Below are 21886 nucleotides of genomic sequence, written 5' to 3'. Positions count from 1 at the left end.
TAATTGAATAAATGTGATATATAAAGAAAAAGTCCAACCACAGGAGATGTGAGAAGTAATGAAATTACTTTGTGTCTTAGTCACTTCCCTTTTTTGTGTGCAAATTATAGATCTCATTTCAGTGAAGATTTTTAAATTTTTTATCCAGAGTAGAAAACGTTTGATTTGACTCTGAATGCGCAAAAAGTTGCTTTTGGATATTCTTTTTTTATGTTTAATAAGAAACCAGTATTTTTGTTTTCTATCCATTTAAACAAATGTGTTTTGCTATGTTTGTGCAAGGATTACTAAAAGCTTCTGGAAGCAACTGTTCCTTTTAGAGATTACTTACATTTTCCCCATGAAAAAGTGGCTCACCACAAAGAGGATGATTATAGGAGGTGGTGGGCGGGATATGGATGGGGGGTATTGTCGAGTTAAAAGTGGAGCTAAACTGTTGATCAGAAACTGGGAAGTGTGTGGGATAAGATAGCATTTATAAAATCCAGGAAATGGAAGCATTGTCTGCATAATAAATGACACGTCATGATCTTTTGGGTTCAATGAAAACCCAAAGATAAAAAATAAATAGCCACCTTGCTAAGAAAAGAGGTTTTGACATTGACTCAAGCAATCCTAAACAAAGATCCTCACCTCAGACCACGAAGGAAATATGCTTTTTTTTTTTTCATTAAATCAGATGTTTTTCAAATGATTAATTACCAGCATGGCTGCTAAAGCCTATATAAGGCATGCAGAAACAAGTGACCAGTCAGGAGCTTCATTCAAATTACTGGCAGAATTGCCCAACAAAGTAAATGTCCTTGCAAAATACTAAAACGGAAAGAGAAACTAAAAGAAACCACAATGTTCTCAGGGATAAAGTTAATTTCTAGGTTGTGGGAACGCTAAAGCTTAGTTCGCCATATGACCTTTAAACAGGACAATGATCCACAGAATATCTTAAAATCCACCAAGGCTTAGTTCCCGGGGTAATTCTTAAGATGTTAGAATAATTATAATTCCCCTACTTTTAGCACTTTTGAAAATCTCATTGGCTTAGGGTAGAAACAGCTTCAAGGTGGTTGCCATCTTAGCATTGTAATCCATTGGGAGGGATTGACATCCGAGTCAATGAGCCGATGCAATCAACTGGTTTTCCTTAGATAGAAAACTTTGAATCAATCTGACTGTATGATCTGGTGAACTGTAAAGTGCATTGAGATGACATGTGTTGTGAATTGGATCTATATAAATAAACTGAATTGAATTATCTTGTAGCAATAAGGGTTCAGATCCGGGCCTAAGTTCTGTCAACCTGGAATTTTCATTTTTGCACCATGTCCGTACTCTGGCTTACTCCCTTGTCCAAAAACATGACTGTCGGGTAAACAGGTCCATCTGCACTGGAAATAATCAAAACCTAGATAAGTCATTTTTTCTTAAAATAAGTGCATATGTTCTTGGATTGAGGAGTTAAAAGACACATTTTGCCAATGGAACAGGGCAATTTACACTTAAAATAAAAACATATTAAGTGCATTGTATCTAATAATCTTATTTTAAGAGTAAAAATGTTCATTCCATTGGCAAACTATCTCATTTACCTACTCAGATTAAGGGTAAATACACTTAATTTAAGAAATTTTTACTTATTTCTAGATTGTTTTTCCAGTGTAATTTGTCTTTAGAAGAAGATGTGTGTATGCTTGCTTTTCCTGTGTGTCCTGTGTAGTATGTTGATGGGGTAGGGTTAGCGATCTGTTGGCGATCTGTTCAATGTGTAATCTGCCTAACCAGTAAACATTATTTGCAGTTGGCAATTGAAAAATTTTGGGTCCAGCTGTGTACTCTGAGTCCTTTTTTTTTCACTCTGTTTCTGTCTTATTTCCTTTGCCGTAGTGGATTTAATCTCAGTGTCTCCTTCTCTATCCTTTTTTAGATATCTCCCCACTGTGTTTTCCTTGCAGTTTATCATTCGCTGATTACTCAGGTTCCTACTTCCTTCTTAACCGTAATATATCAACATGCTAACAATTCTTACCGTTTCTCTGCTGTTTTTTTATCAAAAGATACCACTCCACGTTAACTAGCCTGCTTCCTGTTGTATTTGTGGTCCACGTCTACAAGAGCACATGTTTTATTGTCAAACAGAAGCAGGACACACAAAATAGGTCATTAAGGGAGCACAGAGAAATTAAAAAGTTTAAACCAGACAAAATCCAATTAAAGCAAGCTTAAAACAATGAATGCCACATGGAAGCTTAGAATCTGAACAACCTGAGGATGCACTTGATTTAAAAAGGAAAGAAATAAAGGTTTCTCTTTATTCTAGCCAACGCACATTTAATATTAGATTATTATTGTATAAGTTTTAGCTTACGGGTTGGTACATCTTGCTCATATAACATACCTGTAGATATGGCAGAGAAAATAAACCCAAATGTTTCTGATTGTTGCAGTTTGAGAACATACCCAATAGAAAGTCAATAGTATTTAAGGAACTCTGCAGACCTTGAAATTTCTTTAGAACACTGCAGAGTTTAATAAAAAGTCTGTAAGGTGTGTTTTTTTGTCATTTTGGCAGCAAATCCCTGATGCCTTCATCTCTCTGCTGTGTTCCTTCTCTTGCAGTCGAAGTCTCCACAGGGTTTTGCAAAGACTTCACATCGCCTTCTTGGATGCCGTCTCCTCCATGTGGCTCCCGGCTCGAGCAGTCCAGGCTACAGCATAGTTTATTTTCATGTTGTGTCAACTTCTCCAGATCTAAGGAAAAAGATGCTATTAGTTAGTGATCTCTTCCAAAGTTTTCTTTTTTGTTTGACTCACGGAACAATATTGTGAATCTAATAAAACCTGAAGTAGACTTAATGCTGTTTTACACATTTTACACATTTCACACAATTCAAGAAATGTATTTTATCAAGATTGGACATGAATGTTTCTCTGGCAAAGCTCTGAGGCTTTAATTTAAATAATGAGGGGATGTCTAAAAGTCATTTTATTTAAGGGTATAAAACTTAAATGGGCTTCAAATCAAGCTAAGCTTTTCAGATTTTCATTCATGAGAATATTAAAATCATTTAGATTTTTCTCCTATGCTTTCTGGTGGTACATTCAGTAAAATCTTGATAAAGTACATTAAAATCTGTGGCTAGACTTAAAACAATGAAAAAAAAAATGATTTTAAAAAGGGTAAAAGGAGTGTCAATAGTTTAGCACGGCAATTTTTTTTTCATCACTTACAACTTTGTATGGTCTTGTTGACGACACTGAAGCCATAGTCAGGATTCCTGCTCAGATCAATGTAGTAGTAGAACCTCAGTTCCTGCGGGTATTGAGAGTGTGCCAGGCCCTGAAGCAGTGGTATCATCCTATTGGACATGGGTCCTTCTGCCAGGGCCTGGTGCATCATGTAACTGCACCAACCATCCTGCACAAAGCTTGGAGTAATGAGCAGAGCCCGTATGTGGCTGTTCTCCACAGCCTTGCAAAACTCTGTGGATATAGCACCTCCCGGGCATGAGTCTCTGTGCCACAGGAAACACCTGAGGCTGCGGGGCGGCGTCTCAAGGAACAAAACCAGGCGTTTGGCCTCCTCAATGTCTCTCTGGGCAGAGCTGTGACATACAAACACGTCATATTTCCGTTTCCATCTAAGCTCTGAACTCAGGGAAAGCTTTAACTGCGGTGGTTTAGTTACAGCTGGTCCTTGTGATGATGCCGATGAAGAGAATTCATATCTATTCCCACCAGCTCTCCTCGGTTTTTCAGTTGCCTTGCCCTTCTCATTTTGTGTCGATTTAAACATTTGTTTGAACCACCCTGGAAAGCAAAAACATGAAAATAAGCATTTCTCACTTACTTACTTAAATTTAACTCTTTTAATCCTTCATGAAATTTGATTTTAAAAGGGGCTAAAGAACAAGAAGTAAAAGGAGAGTTCAAATTAAATTGAGCATGTGCATTATTAAGTTTAATAATGCACCCAATTTAATACATGATTAATATACTAACTATACATTTAATTTATAAAATTTCACCATGCAATAATAAAAATTCATTTCAAATTGCGTATCAAATGTCATTGTAAAAATACATTTACCCGTATTTTCACGACCATAAGGCGCGCCGTACTAAAAGCCGCAGTCTCAGTTATGTGTCCCATTTCTGTATTTAACACACACATAAGGCGCACCAGACTATAGGGCGCGTTTTTTATATACAGGTACATGTCCTCTACTACCTTTAAATACCTCTACTGCGTATTTAAAAATACAGCAGGGGCAAAACTGAGTATGACTGTGCTTTATTCATGTATTTATTAAAAAGTATTAATCAAACCTGGCAGCTGGCCGTGAGACAGACACATCGCAGATGACACAGCGCTGTGATCACTCCTAAATTAACTTAAAATCCTGAAACCTGCCGACGGAATATGTTTGCTTTTATGGGTGCCTGCAGTTTAAATTATTTAGATGAAAAACACCTGCCATCCACCGCGTGAAGGAGGCTGCCCGGCCTAGAGGCTGCTGTTGAAGGGATTTCTGCTGTCGGTGCACCGCTGGTATGTGGGGGTCTGAGCGCCTCCGACAGAAATAGATAATCTGGATGAACTGACTGCAATTATTAAGTTTTCAGCTGGACTTTCTCACTTAAAAACATATTAAAACTACTTTATTCCCACTGATCACAGCAAATATAGCTGCAAGATTTAGATTATTTAGATGAAAAAACACCTGCCAGCCGCCGCGGTGAAGAGGAGGAGACCCGCCCAGAGGCTGCTGTTGAATTAAGTTTTCAGGTAGAAAAATAGAGCGGGAGCAAAACTGAGTATGATTGTGCTTTATTCATGTATTTATTACAAAGTATTAATCAAACCCATCAAAGTCATCATCCTCTGTTTCTGAATAAAACAGCTGCGCTAAATCAGACATGACAGTTTCCCCTTCTGCGCTGTCAGAGTCACTTTCCGTGCAGCGCAGCTCCTCAGAAATAATGCCGGCTTTTGCAAAAGCTTGAACAACAGAGCCAGCAGACACGTTAGTCCATCTACAATCCATCCGCAAACGGTGGCGTAACTTGCCCGGCGCTGCCTTCCACTTATCCTGAAACTGTGGTCTCTGTCGGCCATCCATCGCTCCCACCCCGCTCGCAGCCTTACTTTGAACGGCCGCTTCACACCGATGTCGAGCGGTTGAAGCTCCTTTTTCAGACCCCCGGGATAACGGCGAGCACAGTATCCATTTGATTCACCTTTTTTTTCCACATCGGCTGTGAGATGGGCACGCAGCGATGGTGATGCGTGGAAAAAACCACCTGGTCTCCTCACATAGGCTACACCTCCCTCAGCTACGCTTTCATCATCTCCTCATCCATCCAGCCTTTTCCATTTGCGTTAATATCATATGTCATCAGAGCGATGTGTCTGTCTCGCTGTCAGCTCCCAGATCAGCTTCTCTGATTGGTTGATGCGGCGCGTCCAGCAGCAAAACTTAAATTTTTCCATCTCGAGCAGCAGCAGAGCGTTGGCGGATGCTTAAACGCTCCTGCTGCTCAAAACGCGCTGCGGGACCTTTTGCTGCACCTATACGTGCGTCAACCATTGACTTTGCATGTAAACTCACTGCTTCTGCTGCACCTGCTGCGTCCGGTTCACACCGATGTCGAGCGGTTGAACAGCGAGCACAGGGTTAATTTGTTTCCCCATGTTTTTCACATCAGCTGTGAGATGGGCACGCATGGAGTTACATATTAACAGCGATGGTGATGAGTGGAAAAAAAAAACACCTGGTCTCCTTACATTCAGCCACTCTTTCATCATCTCCTCAATGAGGTGGTCTCAAAAGTCGCAGTTACAACACACATAAGGCGCACCGCACCATAGGGCGCACCGCACATTTTGAGGGAAAAAAAAGACGTTTAAGTGCGCCTTATAGTCGTGAAAATACGGTATAAAAAACTCACTCTGTATTTGTTATGGGATGAAATACTAATATTTTTTTTTATGTTTGCCAGTTTGTAGCTCTGTTACTTTTGGGGCCATGGACTAAAATGTTTAGGAACTCCAATTCTAAGCTCTAGAAAGCCAACGGTGAAGTGAGAATTTTCTTTTTTCAGCATATTTGTAATGAATGAATGAAGTTTTAAAATTGTCCTGCCAGAAAACCAGAACTAAATCCAACTGATCTGATATTACGTTTTATTTAAAAGTGATCCTCGGGGCTCAAAGTGGCACTGTATAAATCCAGCAACCTAACAACAATATGATGTAAATTGTAAAAAAAAATGTATTTTGCATTCTCTTCAGAGGGCTGTGGACCAAGGATCTAACAGAGTGGTGAATGAATGCTTAACCTTTACATGAGTCATACTGTGAAAGTGTGCAAACTTGTGGCTGCAACTCTTTGGTGTTTGAGAAATTAAATGATTTGTCAAAGTAATGTTCAACTTAACATAAAGAAACACTGTATGTATGCTGAATTTATGGAGCAGTGCAGACTTGAACCTTTGAGCCTATAAACCCCAGCACAGAAAAATTCACCATGGACTAAAAATAAATCAACAGCGTGGTGCAACGCACACTAAGGACACACAGAGAGCTATGGAGAGCAGTGCGGTTTCAATTGTTTTGTTAAAATAAATCAATATTCTTTCTTATAAATCCTATATAACCTTGCTACAGGAAAACTTTGGAATTATAACTTACATAATTTGACCTCCTGATTTTTTTAAAGTCAACAGGAAAGCAGCCAATAGAATCTGTGCACTCATCAGGTTTTAAAGGAGAGAAACATTCAACATTAAGAAAGCCTTGCCATGACATAAAATATAAGATCCACTAACTTACCATACATGTTGTTAATACCATCATGTCTGCTGAGCTTCTCTCCCAAATATGTCATATAAAGAAGGAGAGAGATATTATAGTTAGACAAACAGGAGCAGACATAAAGTAACTCTAATCCCCAAACTAAGAGGAAGTTACTGTTTGACGGAAGAGACGCCCAGACATGTTCACTGTATTTCAAATGCAAAGTTAGTTCTAGCTTTACGCTTCACTGCAGTTAACCCTTTGATAAGAAAAGATGTTTATAGAAATGTCAAAACTAGTTACATTCTGTATGTTTTGATGATCTAGTTCTCGTCATGTCTTAAAAAAAGAATTGAAAAAATATTGGCAGAAATAATTTGTCTTTTAAAAGTTATTTCACCTTCAAGACACATAGAGAGAAGGAAGGAGGAAACTGCAGTTTTTTAAGGCAAATGTAAATTGCACTTACAGGAAGTTTCATCTCAGATTTCCAGAGGGTTCATTTAAATCAGTCAGAAGCCAGGGTTTTTTTTATGATTGCCTTTCAGAGCCTGTACTGTGAAATTAGTCATAGAAATGGTTCCATTAAAATTATTAAATTAGAAGGAAAACATTTTAATAGTCGTTAATTCCAGAAAAATCAATCCCATCTTGGCCTGATGGCATGCAGAATAGATGAAAAACTTTTTGGTCATGATATTTTTGGCATAATATGATAAACTAATTGATTGAACTATTAAAAGCCTCATCCAAATTGGTGTGTGGATGTTTTAGTGAACCTGACAAAATCACTTTTGCATCTCGGAGTTGAATAAAATTTTGCGGTAACTCACAAGTAGTTTTTCAACTAGATATTTTAGGTGTTGGTAGCTTTAGGTATATGTAAAGATGTTTTCTACTTAAAAAAATATTGTTTTAAATCTACAAAACATAAATTACCCATTGTATTATTGGTTCAATTCTACCAGTTTTGGTTTAATCATAAATAATAAATGATTAAGTATCATAGAGTGATAGACCTACAGATATCAGTTTAAATATAATCTGCAGATATTTGTAGAACAGTCCGTATCTATATAGAAATAATCTACACCAGGGGTCTTCAATGTTTTCCAGGCCAAGGACCCCAATAGTGATGGCGAGATGGAGCGGGGACCCCTAATTATATATATTGTATGAAATTGTGTTATATAAACCTGGTCCTATAGTCACTCTATTACAGATGGAGTCATGTAACGAAAGTAAATTCACACTGGGCTTATTAAAGTATTTCTGATTCTGATTCCTTGTTCTTCTTGTAGGGGTTTTATGGTGGTTGGCAAACTAGTTTACCGTAAGTGCATTACCGCCACCAACTGATAAGGCGTTAAGCAAGGAAACAGGAAACCAGACCTACCCCCAGAAAAAAATTATAATATTTTCCCAAACTATTTAACTTAACCCAACATAGTAAATACTTAATCAAATTTGTCCTCATAATTTCTAATTTATCTTCAAGTCATCATCACTCTGCCAGTGTCTGATGGTCCTACTGGTTTTCCCATCATGTTTTCAACCATTTCCCAGTTTAAATCTTTAACTTCAAGAAACTTATTCTGCATTTTACTATTATTTTTAATTATTTTCGTTTTTTCTTGTCGTCTGAGCACTACAATTGATCACTTTTACCATGAAAAGAACAAAATCTTTCTTTTTTACATCAATGAATATTCTCCCATTTTGGGACACTGCTCCAGAGGTTTTGAACTTGCCATGTGCTGAACTGTTGGTTTGTCAGTTTTTCTGACTTGGATGGGATCCTTTTTGCAGTTTCAGCATAAGTTATTCCGAGCTCAAATTTCACTTTTCTTATTTCCTGAGACCTTTTGCTTACTTCACAGCCATGATATGCAGCAGTATGTTCTTCACCACAGTTCCAGCATTTGATCTTAACTACTTTCCCACATTTTCCATATTCATGCTCTCCAGCACTTCACTGTTTTCCTTTGCATACTGCTGCTATATGTCCACATTTTTGGCATTTGATGCATCTCAGAAGTGGAGGATTGTAATTTTTGACATTGTAGCTCATGTATCCAATGAAAACCTTGCTGGGTAAATGCTCTTCTTCCAATTTAATCAACATGGATAAGCTGTCCCACCTTTCTCCATTTCTTGTTCTTTTTAACCGTTTCACTTCTTTTACTTTTGCACCACTTATGTTTTCTAGAATCTCTTTTTCAGTTACTTTTAGAGGAACTCCTCAAATGACTCCCCTGCTAATCTTTTTGTTCTCTACTAAGCTGCACTGAACTCTTTTTCCCTCAATCTTGTTGATCCGTGTAGCTTTGCCTTGTTGAGGCTGTCTCTGCAGTTTATTAACAGGTCTCCACTATAGAGGATTCTGGCACTTTGGAGTTCTTCTATTTTGTTAACTGAACCGGATTCCAATCTATAAAAGAGTCTGTCTGATTAACTAATTTAAATATGACTTTGTAACCATTCTGTTTTCCTGTGGAATTTCTAGATTGTTTATCACTTGACTTTTCTGAACAGGACTCCCCTTCAATTGATCTCTGCCTTTTCTCATTTTTTTTACCCTGCTCTCCTCCAATCTTCTTCGTTTTTACTATTTCCCTCTTCCATCCCACGGGAATCGCTTCCTGTTTCCTCGCTATCACACAGCCAAGGACATTTCTCCACAAGCGGCTTAGAAACACGCGCCAAGCACCACCGCTTCAGGAACTCTGATTCCTCGTTGATGGGACAGGTGTTGTGAATGAAACGGTGCCCAGTTAAAGGAGCTCCTGTGTGTCGCTGAATCATAGATGACTGAAAGACATCTTCTGCCTCCATTTATCTGTTTACCACAGTGTGTTGAATTCATGTTAATGTGTATTTAAAGAAATTTGAATAAGTTGAAAAAAATTACAGGGGTGAATATAAAAAAGTATAATAACCAAAACTTTTGCGACCCCCATGCAGTACCTGTGTGGAACCACTAGGGGTCGCGAATCAAAATCTGTCATCTACTCTAACATGTGTTCGGAGCAGATTAAACAATTTCTAAGCAAAAAAAAAAATCAATTTTGACACTGTAAGCTGTTGTTTTTGTGAGGTTGAAACTGAAAGTCTAAAAAAAACCTGTTCTTTGATTGCACTATAGTCCAAAGCTTTTGGCATGGTTTTCTGATTTGGATCCAGTCTAAAGGAATTCATTTACCTGATTTTACCCTAAGAGTAGCTTTATTTGGTATAGTTGCGAAAACTGAACATAATTCTGGTGTTAATATTTAAATTTTACTAGTTAAATTTTATTTACACAAATGCCGTTACTTAAAATGTAAACCAGTTATATCCCATTGGAAAAATGAGAAAAAATCTTTAGAATTTGTAAAAACAAAAAGTGCTGGTAATTTTCTTTCTTGCGTGAGTAAATTTAATCTGCTGGTTTAACGCCCTGTTCTTTAATCTATTTATAATATAATGTTATTATTTTATTATTATTATCATTATTATTGTATCCTCTCTGTTTATATTTGGTTTTCTTCTGTATTAAGATATGCTTTATGCACTTTCTGTGAATGCAATTAATGCAGTTCTGTACTGGTACCTGGTGTAATGTACATTGGTTAAATAAAGTAAAAAAAAAAAAAAAATGTGTTCGGAGCCATAGATATTATTATGGATATCTATGTTCGGAGCAGGGAGGAGGATTCCGCTTGATGCAACACCAGAAGTAAACGTCACTTCCCAAATGATCATCTGACGTGTCCAAAACAGTTTTCCACCGGTGTTGGGGTTTCCACGCGTGGGATATTTTATCGGACGTTTAATTGTAAGCCGGTAAGATCTGATCGTTTTACTGTAGATTTTCGGGACTAATCTTTAATGATAGATTTTACTTCCTATTCCAATCTCATTGTTTGTCTGTTTATTTACTCAAACGCAGATCCGCGGTGACAAGATGTTGGATTTCTTCACCATCTTCAGCAAAGGGGGGATAGTGCTGTGGTGTTTTCAGGGCGCCGGGGTTTCCGAGTCTTTTACGGGCCCAGTCAACGCTCTGATCCGCTCCGTGATCCTGCAGGTGACATCAAAAGCAGTTTATCGGTTATCTTCCAGCGTAATTAGCGAGAGTTTAGCTAATGCTAAGCTAGCGGTTAGCAACCGCTAGCTGTTAGCCACATTCGACTCTAGTAAACAAACTATTTATTTTCATTCCATACTCGCGTTATTTTTCACTTGCTAAATTAATTGATACATTTTCTGCTAAAATATAGTTCTTCAATTTTTTAGACGCAGAAACCAAGTTAAATCAGCACGTATTTTAAATAATGGCTGTAGGATTAGATGTCAACTTAGCTTGTGTTGCTTTAACAGGAGCGCGGTGGGAACAACTCCTTTACTCATGAAGCTCTGAGTCTGAAATACAAACTGGACAACGAGTTTGAGTTGATATTTGTGGTGAGTCTGAAACTTAAATGAAGATTATCATGAATTTCAGCAGAGCAGGAGGAGGCTGACCCGTGTTTACTGCATCTAGACACATCACTATTTTTCCCCCCCATTGTGATCAGGTGGGTTTTCAGAAGATCCTCACACTGACTTATGTGGACAAGTTTATAGATGATGTCCAGCTTCACTTCAGGGATCGCTATAAGAATGAGTTGGAGCAGAAAGGAGCCCTGAAGCTGCTCAACAGCAGCTTTGACTTTGAGGACAGGTTCAAAAAACTACTAAGGTAAGAAATGTCATTTGTTTGCTTAATGTGAGTTTATTTATGTTGGCATATGCAAAAAATAATAATACAATGGTTCACAAATATGCATAATATTTAAATATTGTCTTGCATTAGTATTTCAATGTTTTCTTATTTCTTTCAAGTTACCACATTAAGCTTTAGTATTGTAATTTGGATTTATATGATAGATCACCACATTCTGTTGCGGTCCTCTCCCCTCCTAAAGAGGATCGTCTCCATGGCTACTTCTTATACTGTGCAGTTGCACGTCATGGTGTTGGGCCATGTTAGCTTTATTTTTAAGCCATAATCGCATTGTGGTGCAACATTTCTTTCTCAAAGGATTCCTGACTGGGAGTGTCATTTTTCAATAAAAAGTCTTTTGCATTTAGCTTAAAAGTTCACCTTTATGCTCATTTTACTAGAATGTCTTTTTTTTTGTTTTTTTACACGCAAATAGCATTTTCTTTCATTTTGCCAATTCTTAAAGAGCATCCTTCTTTTTGTATTGGTAGCATCATACATTTATCCACATTGATGCATCAATTAAATTATTCATAATAGATGTTATAGTCTGTGTAAGCACCTTGATGCTCTATCTCTCCAGTTCTTTTCCCTGAAAAGTGATCACTCGGGACAAACTCTTTAAATAACACTTCATAACTTATATGTATTAAAACCAGGAAACATAACAACAGATTTTGATATAAAATTTAATCTTACTCAGATCAGAGAAGTTGCTTAGAATTTACAGAAGGCAGCTGCTTACCTTTCGGGAAGTGGCCCCGATTGACAGTTAAAAAGGCATTTTACACATCTCCAGTCTGCCACGTAATTACATCCCACACATTAGCAGATGATTAGACTTCCTTGGGTCCAGCCTTATAAAAATATTATACTTTTTTCTTAGCTGAAGGACACCCCGCTCTCATTCCATTTCCAAATCTTTGCCACGTACAGAATGAAGATTATAACTGTAAATCCAGACAGAGGAACTGCCTTAATTAGATTAACTAATGTACAGGTGCTGGTCATAAAATTAGAATATCATGAAAAAGTAGATTGATTTCAGTAATTCCATTTAAAAAGTGAAACTTGTATATTATATTCATACATTACATACAAACTCATATATTTCAGATGTTTATTTTGTTTAATTTTGATGATTACAAATGACAACAAATGAAAATCTCAAATTCATCATATCAGAAAATTAGAATATTGTGAAAAGGTTCAAAATTGATGGCCCCTGGTGCCACACTCTAATCAGCTAATTAACTCAAACCACCTGCAAAAGCCTTTAAATGGTCTTTCAGTCTAGTTCTATAGGCTACACAATCATGGGGAAGACTGCTGACTTGACAGTTGTCCAAAAGACGACCATCGACACCTTGCACAAGGAGGGCAAGACACAAAAGGTCATCGCTAAAGAGGCTGGCTGTTCACAGAGCTCAGTGTCCAAGCACATTAATAGAGAGGCGAAGGGAAGGAAAAGATGTGGTCGAAAAAAGTGTACAAGCAAGAGAGATAACCGCACCCTGGAGAGGATTGTGAAACAAAACCCCTTCAAAAATGTGGGGGAGATTCACAAAGAGTGGACTGCAGCTGGAGTGAGTGCTTCAAGAACCACCACACACAGACGTATGAAAGACATGGGTTTCTGCTGTCGCATTCCTTGTGTCAAGCCACTCTTGAACCACAGACAGCGTCAGAAGCGTCTTGCCTGGGCTAAAGAGAAACAGGACTGGACTGCTGGTGAGTGGTCCAAAGTCATGTTCTCTGATGAAAGTAAATTTTGCATTTCCTTTGGAAATCAAGGTCCCAGAGTCTGGAGGAAAAGAAGAGAGGCACTTCATCCACGTTGCTTGAAGTCCAGTGTAAAGTTTCCACAGTCAGTGATGGTTTGGGGTGCCATGTCATCTGCTGGTGTTGGTCCATTGTGTTTTCTGAGGTCCAGGGTCAACGCAGCCACATACCAGGAAGTTTTAGAGCACTTCATGCTTCCTGCAGCTGACCAACTTTTTGGAGATGCAGATTTCATTTTCCAACAGGACTTGGCACCTGCACACAGTGCCAAAGCTACCAGTACCTGGTTGAAGGACCATGGTATCCCTGTTCTTAATTGGCCAGCAAACTCTCCTGACCTTAACCCCATAGAAAATCTATGGGGTATTGTGAAGAAGAAGATGCAATACACCAGACCCAACAATTCAGAAGAGCTAAAAGCCACTATTAGAGCAACCTGGGCTATCATAACACCTGAGCAGTGCCACAGACTGATCGACTCCATGCCACGCCGCATTGCTGCAGTAATACAGGCCAAAGGAGGCCCAACTAAATACTGAGTGCTGTACATGCTCATACTTTTCATGTTCATACTTTTCAGTTGGCCAACATTTCTATAAATCCTTTGTTTTTATTGGTCTTCAGTAATATTCTAATTTTCTGATATGATGAATTTGAGATTTTCATTTGTTGTCATTTGTAATCATCAAAATTAAACAAAATAAACATCTGAAATATATGAGTTTGTATGTAATGTATGAATATAATATACAAGTTTCACTTTTTAAATGGAATTACTGAAATCAATCTACTTTTTCATGATATTCTAATTTTATGACCAGCACCTGTAGAAAACATCAGTTCTTCCTGTTTACAGGCAGCCAATACCAAGGTGTAATAAACTCACACATCTTCAATGATAATTAGCCTAACATAGCGTAAAATGGCAAAATGTGCTTTTTTTTATAATTGGAATAAAACTTCTTCTTGTTGAGCTTGGAAATAAAATGGTCAGATCATGTTTCAGGTATTTAGTGAGCCTATATCAGTGTTAAAAAAAATTTAATGGATGGGTAGATGACATTACGTCATAGTGATCACAGATATTGAATGGAAAATGTATCGTGACAGATTGACAAACATTGTATCGTCACTTAAAAAAATGTATTTAAAATAGTATCGTATCAGCTGTGGTTTGCTTGTATTTGCCCACAAAGTCACCTACATGATCGCTATTTGTTGGTTGGAAAATGTTTACATATCAGTCAACCTTATTTGATATCCATTTTTTTTTTTTGATCCGATACCATCTGTACACGCTCAAATTGGATTGCTGCTAATAAAAACTTTTTTCTAAGCTGTTACCTGAATTACACAGCTCTGTGGTTGTGCAACATATTTATGCTGTTTATTAATCAAATTTACTTTTGACTTAATGAAAACAAATTACTAATGAAAAATGGTACTTTTAAAAGCTTGCTCTCATTTCTTCATCCCTTCTGGGAGTTGGCCTCAATTTACAGCCTAACTAATCCGAGTTGGGAAACATGTTTGTAAAACTCGTTTGCATGTCCTGAAAACATTTACAATGTTTGCTGCTAGTTGGTAATTAATTTGGTAGAGCTGATGGAAGAAAAAAAAAACAAATGAAAAAAAATCTACATAAACATAATATTAATAATTGGAAGTAATAGATTAAATAAACACAGCCCTGGTGCCCAACTTTGCTCCAAGGTATCTCTGCTTTCGCATAGCGCTCCTCTTCCTTCCCGTTTACAATCATGCACTGCTGTGTTGGTGTTTTGAATAAAATCCCATTTTGGATGTTAAATATTAAACATAAGATTTCAAAATGTCACACAAATTAACACAAAGTGGTCAAAATTTTGGTCGCAAACTGTATGTTTTTGCTATTCAGATGTTAGGTTTTACAATACTGCTGCAGATTTTTACGCATCGTACTCAGCATTACACATCAAATCTTTTACAGATTTGATGCATAATGCACAAATTTGGTAGTTTGTGTTTTGGGGTTTCTTTTTCAAAAAATATTCAGTTTTGGGTCTTCAATTTCTGGTCAAACCACCAAAAATTCCTCCTATTACTAAAACATTAAAAGAGGCATTTTAATGAAGACTTGGTCTTATTTTGATAGTTTAAAATGAACAAATGTGCCTTTGCTACTGGAAATAAAATGGTATCTGTGCAGAATGTGATTCGCTGAAAATCTTTAAAGTTTCACTTCGAATACTGACATTCACTTTTGTACCAAAAGAGAGGCGGAGGAATCCAGTAAAGTCCGAAGCCACGCCCCCATGCGGTCATTTAAGGAGTCAGAGAAATCCCAAAAAACTGTGAAGTCAATGATTGAGACGAAGGGTGGAGAGAAGGCGAAGGAACCAGGAGGCAAAAAGAATAAAAATACCAAAAAGGAGGGTGAGCAATGCTCCAGAATGGCTAATTTTAAGCACTTGGCCTGTTTGTTATATGATGACTGGATGATTAAGTTTTATTTTATATATATTTTTTAAGCTCCTGCAGTCGAGCCTGCCAAAGGAGATCAAATTAAGACCTCGCCGCCTGGCCAGAAGGCGGCTGTAAATGGTAACAAAGACTTGACCCCTGAGGAGATCATGCAGAAGAAGAGAGAGGATTTCTTCCGCAAGCGCTCTGTACCTGCTGAAAAACCAGTGTGAGGATGCAGATCTTTTCATTTTATTTCATTTGTCATTGTTTAACTAACACAACACCGATGTACAGTAGCCTTTGTTACTTATATTTAACTTAAGGCTTTAGTTTTTGAAAAAATAAAATCCCTGTTTACAGAAAATCCCCAAAGCCCCAAAAGCCAAAGGAAAAACAGATGCGTGTTTGGGGCAACGCAGGCAGCAGCATCAAGAACCTGGACTATAGCGACAAGAACGGAGTAGCTGCTTCTGAGGAGAAGAACATGGAAGCACAATTCGACCCAGTAAGTTTCCTCGGTGCACAATTAGTTGCAGCTTTACTCACACAGAGGGTAAAATCTGGGACGTTTTTTCTGGAAATTCAGGTGGAGGGTATGAAGGGCGACCTGCGTTCTGTGGACTACGAGTCTAGCGAGGAGGTAGAGCTGGAGGAAGAGGAGGAGGAGGAGGAGGAAGTAGGTGTCAGTGAAAAAACCCAGACCAGGTACAGTGCTCATTTTGGGAACACATCCGTAGCAAATAAAGCCGATTCCAAGTTCTCAGCTTAAATATATTAAAATTTCTTTCTTTCCTCAGTTCCAAAAAGAGTGGCGGCTTTGGAGGGATGTTTGGGATGCTGAAGGGTCTTGTGGGCTCTAAGAGCCTTTCCCGTGAGGACATGGAGCCGGTGCTGGAGAAAATGAGGGAACACCTCATCGGTAGGACTGCAGCTCTCTTTCTTTCTGTGGAAATAACACCAAATAAAAAGTTACTTTATTCAGCTTTTTGTTTTTTCTCATCATTCACCAGCTAAGAACGTAGCAGCGGATATTTCCTTCCAGTTGTGCGAATCTGTTGCTAAGAAACTGGAGGGAAAAGTCATGGGCACGTTCACCAGTGAGTACGTTTATCACACCCGCAGCTCAGTCCTGTCCCTTTGTTTTGTTACTTTAAGGAATAACATCCTGTTAGGGATTTTTACTGAAAGCAACAGCGATCATGGCAAAGTTTTCTTCTGGCTTTGAAATGATTTTCTATCCCTTTGACACTCGTGAAATGTTAAAGTAACTCGGTTTTCACATGAGAAAAATAAACATTCCTAAAAAAAAACTTACAAAAGCTGTTGATTAAATTATTTGTAGTTGAAATATATTAGTATATCTGCTTAAGATTTAGCTGAAAATGCTGCACATAGACACCTGTGCATCAAAGAAGGCACAGGTGATGATTAGGTATGGAAATCATACAAAATAACAATTTTTTTTTTTTTTTAAACATTAAAACTTGGGTGGATCTTTATTTATGATCTTTATTTGAGAATATTTTTTTTTGCATTTAATGTCAACAGTTACCTACAGAAGAGGATTAGGTCCACTGGAAAAAAAAAAGTTAACTGATTTTTAAATTTTATTTCAGTTTAGTATGGAGGAAAAATTCAGAATTCTGACTTTAATCTCAGAATGCTGACTTTTTTAAAAATTGAGATAAAATTGAAAAATCGGTTAACTTTTTTTTTTTCAGTGGACCTAATCCTCTTCCGTAGAGATTAAAGTCATAATTCTGAGAGAAAAAAAATCAAAATTCTGAGATTAAAGTCAGAATTCTGATATTAAACTGAAATAAAATAAAAAAAAATAATTTAACTTTTTTTTTTTCCGTACTTACCCAAAGAATCAAGCTATATAAAAAAACTTAATAGTGGCCCATAATGACATGGTAGTTTTAGGCTCAGGATTTTAATTGATAGTGTTAATTGACAGTTAATTTATTTAACCAGGCGAATCTCTTTGAAATTACAAATCCCTTTTACAAGAGAGACCTGGACAAGACTTTATAACATCCTAATAATTGTAAATCATAACTACAGATATCCAAACCAGTTAACTTACACAATAAAGTACAGAAAAAATACTAATACTAATACTAATCAAAGCTTTGGCAAAAATAATATCTTTATGTACAAACTGATAGTGTCTTTAAATACATTAAAAGAAACAATGATAAAGAAAGGATTTAAAAAAATTTATTTTGTAATATTTACTGCATATTTATATAAATGTTAAATATTTGATAGTTAACATTTATTGTTAAGAGATGCTACTATATCACAGGTTTGCAGCTGTTATTAATCATCTGAATTTCTGTAGTTTGTTGTGAAGTATCTTTCGTTTTTGTAATTTTGAGTTTATTCGAGATTGTTTGTCAAAGAGTATAAGAAAGAAGTAAGGAATCCATGATGTGTCTAACTTAATGTTGTGTGTTCCCAGCTGTTGCTTCCACAGTGAAGCAGGCCCTGCAGGACTCCCTGGTGCAGATCCTGCAGCCCAAGCGCAGAGTGGACATCCTGAGAGACGTCATGGAGGCTCAGCGCCAGCGCAGGCCCTTCGTCGTCACATTTTGTGGCGTCAATGGGGTCGGCAAGTCTACCAACTTAGCCAAGGTGAGTTTAATCATTTGAATTCTGTTTGCAATGAATCCTTAATGGAATTTATGGCAACATTCAGAATTCAAAAGGAAAGTGTTAACGATCTGCATTTGATGTCTGGGCACAGAGAGATGGTATTTTGTTGAAATTTATTACAGATTACTTTCAATATTCATTCAAGAAGGAAAATACAACTGAAAACCCCTTCAGTTTTTATTAAGGATTAGTCTTTCTCACATGTTCAGCTTCATGTGTCTCCGTCTCGGTCCAGATCTCCTACTGGCTGATTGAAAACGGTTTCAGCGTGCTGATCGCTGCTTGCGACACTTTCCGTGCGGGCGCGGTGGAGCAGCTTCGCACTCATCAGCGGCGCCTGAACTCACTGCACCCACCAGAGAAGCATGGGGGTCGCCCAGTGATCCAGCTCTATGAGAAGGGATACGGGAAAGATGCAGCGGGAATTGCAATGGAGGCTATTGCCTACGGTAACCAAAATGTCCTTTGATTGGGCATTTATTTAAAAAAGTGTTATTATTAATATTCGTTGAAAGTTTTTTTTCACCTCTCAAGCACATTCCTATGTGTATTATAGTGAGATTTTATGTCAGACCTGGACAACATGGCGTATTATTGTTTATATTATGTGGGGCACGCAGCGCAGAGAAAACATCATCCCAAAGATGAAACATGGTGGTGGCATCATGATGTGGGCATGCTTTTCTTCAGCAGGAGCTTAGGAACATTTATTGATCTGGAGAAGGGCTCTAGTTAAATATAGGGAAGCTATACCTCCAAAAAAGCAGAGGTTTACGAGCCTAAACACATACAGGCACAGTTCCAATAGAAATGTTGAGATTAAAGTTTGTGTTAAAATTGTCAAAATCTACAACTAATTGAGATTGTGTGAGAGAACCTCAGAATTACTGCTGGGATACTTTATATTCAATTCAACTGAGTTTTTTCCGCTTTACTGTAGAGAATTTCAGTCTTTATATGTGCAAACCTGGAGAAACATCTCCATGTCGTCTACTAGTTCTTGTTGTTGGTGTATGACATTAAGTCTTATTAAAATGTGTTAGTTTGTTTTAAAAAAGTACTGTATGGGCCATGCTGACTGTCCATGTTGGATGCCTTTCCTCCAGCTCGGAACCAGGCTTTTGATGTGGTGCTGGTGGACACCGCTGGGCGAATGCAGGACAACGCCCCCCTGATGACGGCTCTGGCTAAACTGATCGCTGTCAACATGCCTGATTTGGTGCTGTTCGTTGGAGAGGCTCTGGTGGGAAATGAAGCAGTTGACCAGCTGGTTAGTTGGCTTTAGAAATTATGACATAAATCTGTCTTTTTCTTTTTTTTTATGACTTTTTAACTGACCACTAGGGGTCAGTATTGTCACATACCTGCTGTTTCATATGGAGTTCTGTGCTCCTCCATCTCCACTCACCCTCTTCCCCTAAACACCACTAAGTTAATAAGATGATTTTATGCATTTTTCCCCATCTGTTCCTCTCAGAGTTCAGCTGAACATTTCAGTATTCTCCTGTTTGTGTCCTCAGGTGAAGTTTAATCAAGCTCTGGCTGACCACTCAATGTCTGACAAGCCTCGCCTCATCGATGGAATTGTTCTCACAAAGTTTGACACCATTGATGACAAGGTAATTATTTGTGCTCCTCGTCTTATGCTACCTGGTTTTATTATTTGAAATAGTTTGAAAAGCTGACAACCTTTCCGCCCTCAGGTTGGTGCAGCCATCTCCATGACTTACATCACGGGCCAGCCCATTGTGTTCGTGGGCACAGGGCAGACCTACAACGACCTGCGCAGCCTCAACGCCCACGCTGTGGTCAGCGCCCTCATGAAGGCTTAACGAGCAGCTGTCATCGGTTTTCAATACAAGCCAACGGTACACTTGCCCCGCTGCCATCAGACGTTCCAGCACCATTAGCCCACCATACATGCTTGTTTGCTTTCCAACCAAACTTGCAGACAATAAACTCAATTGACGGACATATGTGCACCTCAGAACGCTTTCCTTGAAACCCAGTGGAGCCTTCCTTTGAACGATTATTTATTTTTTTTGGGCCAAAATAGTGTATTTCAGATCAACTAACATGGCATTTTAACTGGACTTTTATCAAATCTTACTGGTTTCAACTGCAGAACGTTGGCATTGTGTCCCTCAATCACCTCAACTTCATGGAAATTGGGTTTCCTGTTCCCAAGGAGAGCTTAGCAACCATAGTGCCTCTTTTTTGATCTCTTATTTAATATATTACGCGGATGGTTAACCAACAGAGATACAGTTCCAGGTGAGAATCCTACTAAAAGATTAGAAGTGACGGCTGGATTTAAAATTGAGCATTTCTTCAGTTTAACTGAACTAAACTGCATAAAGAAGCTAAATCATTATGGATGGTGGTCCTTTATAAATCAGAACAAAACATCTTAATCATTAACTGTACTGTCTTTGCTTCATTTGGATGTTCCCTTTTAAATATTCTTCTTTACATGACCCCCCCACCCCCACGTTCATTATTGATTAGAAAATAATATTTAAGTCAGATGAACTTTCCCATTGTGTCACCTTACAACCAAAAACTGCAATGTATTTTATGTACTTGAGTATTTCCTGATTAAATTTCAAGAAAACTATTTTTGGCTTTCCAAAAGTTTTATTTTTTATAACTTAAATTGAGGAAAGACACGTGCAAATGTCTTCGAACCCCCTTATTTAATACATGACAGCTTCAAGCCTTGATTACATCTATAAGCTATGCACATCTGGAATAAACCTTTTCATTTTGGTTTTGAGAGATTTGCCTAGCTTGGATTAAAAAATTTTCAAGTATCTGGCTTTGCTGTTTCTAAACTAACTAATAAACTTTAATCTAAAACATGCCCCTGCAGCTCTGGCTGAACCTAAAGTTTCCTGCTGGAATTTGAGCCTTTACTCCTCTGCAGCCCCTTAGTTTGCCCTTCCAGGATTGGTCCGTATGTAGCACCACTCATCTTCCCATTAACTCTTCCTTGTGAAGAAAAGCATCCTCACAGCATGATGCTGTCACCACCATGTGTTACTGTGTGGATGGTGTGTTCAGCATACTATACAATGTATTTTTTTTTTCTTCTGTTTGCAACATCCTGGTAGAATAGCACTGAAGTTTGTGGTTGTAAAGTGTGACCAAACAGACAAAACTTGTTTTTACGTCCTATCAGTCTCAGATTTGAGACTGTGCTGTTTTTGTTTGTTTTAATCAAAGTTATGAGACCCTTTTGTTTTAATTTCCCTTTTAATTTGATGTTTTTTTTTCAGTGGAAATCTAAGTTTAAAGTTCTGTAGCCCATCCTTTAAGGTCTGATAGTGCAATACCAGAGAATCAAGGATCAAACTGGCATTTTGAACTAATTTATGAGAATGTAAACATTTCTAAATAAAGCTGCTATATGCTGAGTTAGCCGAGAGAGTGAGACTTGCTCTGTTATCACTGCAAAG

The 21886-nt window shown here is 37.9% G+C and overlaps 2 protein-coding genes across 4 annotated transcripts; one reads left to right on the top strand and one right to left on the bottom strand.

Annotated features, from left to right (window-relative positions):
• Positions 1-2103: 2103 nt before the first annotated feature.
• LOC119771830 (toll-interleukin 1 receptor (TIR) domain containing adaptor protein) lies at positions 2104-6978 on the bottom strand. Its single transcript, XM_038268003.1, has 3 exons — positions 6830-6978; positions 3226-3804; positions 2104-2745 (listed from the first exon to the last, which is right to left on the bottom strand). Exons 1-3 carry the CDS (start codon positions 6882-6884, stop codon positions 2555-2557), a joined length of 825 nt encoding a protein of 274 aa, XP_038123931.1. The 5' UTR covers positions 6885-6978; the 3' UTR covers positions 2104-2554.
• Positions 6979-10479: 3501 nt separating this feature from the next.
• Positions 10480-21847, top strand: srpra (SRP receptor subunit alpha). Of its 3 annotated transcripts, XM_038267906.1 has the most exons (15): positions 10480-10618; positions 10725-10862; positions 11156-11239; positions 11353-11516; positions 15577-15737; positions 15834-15993; positions 16128-16272; positions 16354-16472; positions 16565-16686; positions 16778-16864; positions 18235-18407; positions 18664-18877; positions 19535-19698; positions 19949-20047; positions 20132-21847. In XM_038267906.1, the coding sequence occupies exons 2-15, from the start codon at positions 10740-10742 to the stop codon at positions 20258-20260; spliced, it is 1944 nt and encodes a 647-aa protein (XP_038123834.1). In that variant the 5' UTR covers positions 10480-10618; positions 10725-10739; the 3' UTR covers positions 20261-21847. The 3 variants fall into 3 exon arrangements, with proteins under 3 accessions (XP_038123834.1, XP_038123832.1, XP_038123833.1); XM_038267904.1 differs by having other exon boundaries at positions 16128-16472; XM_038267905.1 differs by having other exon boundaries at positions 10517-10610; positions 16128-16472.
• The last annotated feature ends 39 nt before the right edge of the window (positions 21848-21886 follow it).

Source organism: Cyprinodon tularosa, unplaced genomic scaffold (assembly GCF_016077235.1).
Source record: "Cyprinodon tularosa strain WSP-4 unplaced genomic scaffold, ASM1607723v1 ctg69, whole genome shotgun sequence".
Taxonomy (NCBI): domain Eukaryota; kingdom Metazoa; phylum Chordata; class Actinopteri; order Cyprinodontiformes; family Cyprinodontidae; genus Cyprinodon; species Cyprinodon tularosa.
Note: the sequence above shows the minus strand (reverse complement) of the source record. Positions and strands in the feature narration are given on the sequence as shown.